This window comes from Gavialis gangeticus, unplaced genomic scaffold (assembly GCF_001723915.1).
Source record: "Gavialis gangeticus isolate Ggan-Ray unplaced genomic scaffold, GavGan_comp1, whole genome shotgun sequence".
In the NCBI taxonomy this organism is placed as follows: Eukaryota; Metazoa; Chordata; order Crocodylia; family Gavialidae; genus Gavialis; species Gavialis gangeticus.
In genome coordinates, this window is record NW_017729025.1 from 61,757,250 (window position 1) to 61,758,993 (window position 1,744).

General features: G+C 46.2%; 1 protein-coding gene across 1 annotated transcript; it reads left to right on the plus strand.

The window, feature by feature from the left end:
- The first annotated feature begins 687 nt into the window (after window positions 1-687).
- Window positions 688-1,703, plus strand: CFL2 (cofilin 2). The gene is made up of 3 exons (XM_019518901.1): window positions 688-1,029; window positions 1,126-1,202; window positions 1,294-1,703. Exons 1-3 carry the CDS (start codon window positions 770-772, stop codon window positions 1,404-1,406), a joined length of 450 nt encoding a protein of 149 aa, XP_019374446.1. The 5' UTR covers window positions 688-769; the 3' UTR covers window positions 1,407-1,703.
- Window positions 1,704-1,744: the final 41 nt, after the last annotated feature.

Below are 1,744 nucleotides of genomic sequence, written 5' to 3' on the forward strand. Positions count from 1 at the left end.
CTGCCGGGCCGGCTCCTTTGTGCGGCGGAGGCTCGTGGGCCCGGGCGGGGAGTGCTCGGCCCGGCCCCGGCCCCGGCCCCTGACAACGCGGCCGCGGCCGCGGCCGAGGAGGTAGCCGTTTCCCGGCTCTTCGTGGCAGCGCCGCGGCTCTGAGCCGATCCGGACCGGGAGAGGCAGCCCCCCCCACCACCGCGCTGCCCGCTACCCAGCACCGGCTGGGAGGGTTTTTTCTCCTCCGTTATTGTTCCCGAGGGCAGTAGCATGAAGCCAAATCCCGCGTTTTGAAGCTAGGCTGACACAAGGCAGAAAACATTTGTGTTGCTGCTACAGCCTGACATCACCCAGCAAAACTAGATGCATGACAGGGCCGGGGAGGCACCGCTGGCACTGCCACATTTGTTCCACGGCAGGAAAAAAACCAGAATCGCCTGCCCCTGTATCTGGTTGAGTGAGGCCCCTAGGTCCGTAGGTCGCCGCTTGACATCTGGATTGGATCTTTGGTCTGGTTTGACTGATCAGTTTTATGTAAGAGGATCCTACTGGGATCACAAATGAATAACTCAGGGCCCAATTTTTGCCTTTTGTTGTATCCCTCCGGTTTCTAGAACGCTAGAATTTTGCTCATAGTTTGCAAAGTAAACTTTTAGTACAGGCAACTGTGCAGTCTTCTGGTGAGCGCTTTGTATTGAGGCTAAATTATGCCTTTCGTCTCATTTTGCAGGCTTCTGGAGTGACAGTGAATGATGAAGTCATAAAGGTTTTTAATGACATGAAAGTAAGGAAATCATCAACCCCAGAAGAGATCAAAAAAAGAAAGAAAGCTGTTCTCTTTTGCTTAAGCGATGACAAGAAACAAATCATTGTGGAGGAATCAAAGCAGATATTGGTTGGCGATATTGGAGATACTGTGGAGGACCCCTATACATCCTTTGTCAAGTTACTACCTTTGAATGATTGCCGATATGCTTTGTATGATGCCACATACGAGACAAAGGAGTCTAAGAAAGAAGATCTGGTATTTATATTCTGGTGTGTAAAATCAAAGTTTGCTGTCTTTAAACCAGATATTCTTGACTTCCTGCCTAATTATGGGTAGCTGAATAACTACTTTATTTCCTTTTATAGGGCTCCGGAAAGTGCACCTTTAAAAAGCAAGATGATCTACGCGAGCTCTAAAGATGCCATTAAAAAGAAATTTACAGGTACAGACTTCAAATAATCCACAAAACAATTGAAATATCTTCTTGATGTTAAGGTACTGAGCAAATGCATCTTTGTTCTTTTGTTTTTCAGGTATTAAACACGAGTGGCAAGTAAATGGTTTGGATGATATTAAGGACCGTTCAACACTTGGAGAGAAACTGGGAGGCAATGTGGTAGTTTCACTTGAAGGAAAACCCTTATAAAAAGACAGACAAGTGCCATCTGGATCCTAAGGAGCTTCCATTTCTGCAGCTCATTCAATTGGAATAGCATTAGTCTCCCTTACCCCAGTCCCCTCCGTCTGCCAACTTCCCCTCCCTACACATCTGAAGAAGATGTTATTAAGTTAAGCAGTCTACCAGTGATTGCCATTAGACTGTTTAATCCTGGTAGTTTTATGTAGAACCCAAGGAATGCTTTCACGTCATACTCTTAGCCAAAACTGACGTTGCATGCATTCCTTGCAACATGTACAATGAATGTGATAGTTAATGTGAATAGTCTAGCAGACAGCAAAGGGTAACAAAAGTTCATACAGTAA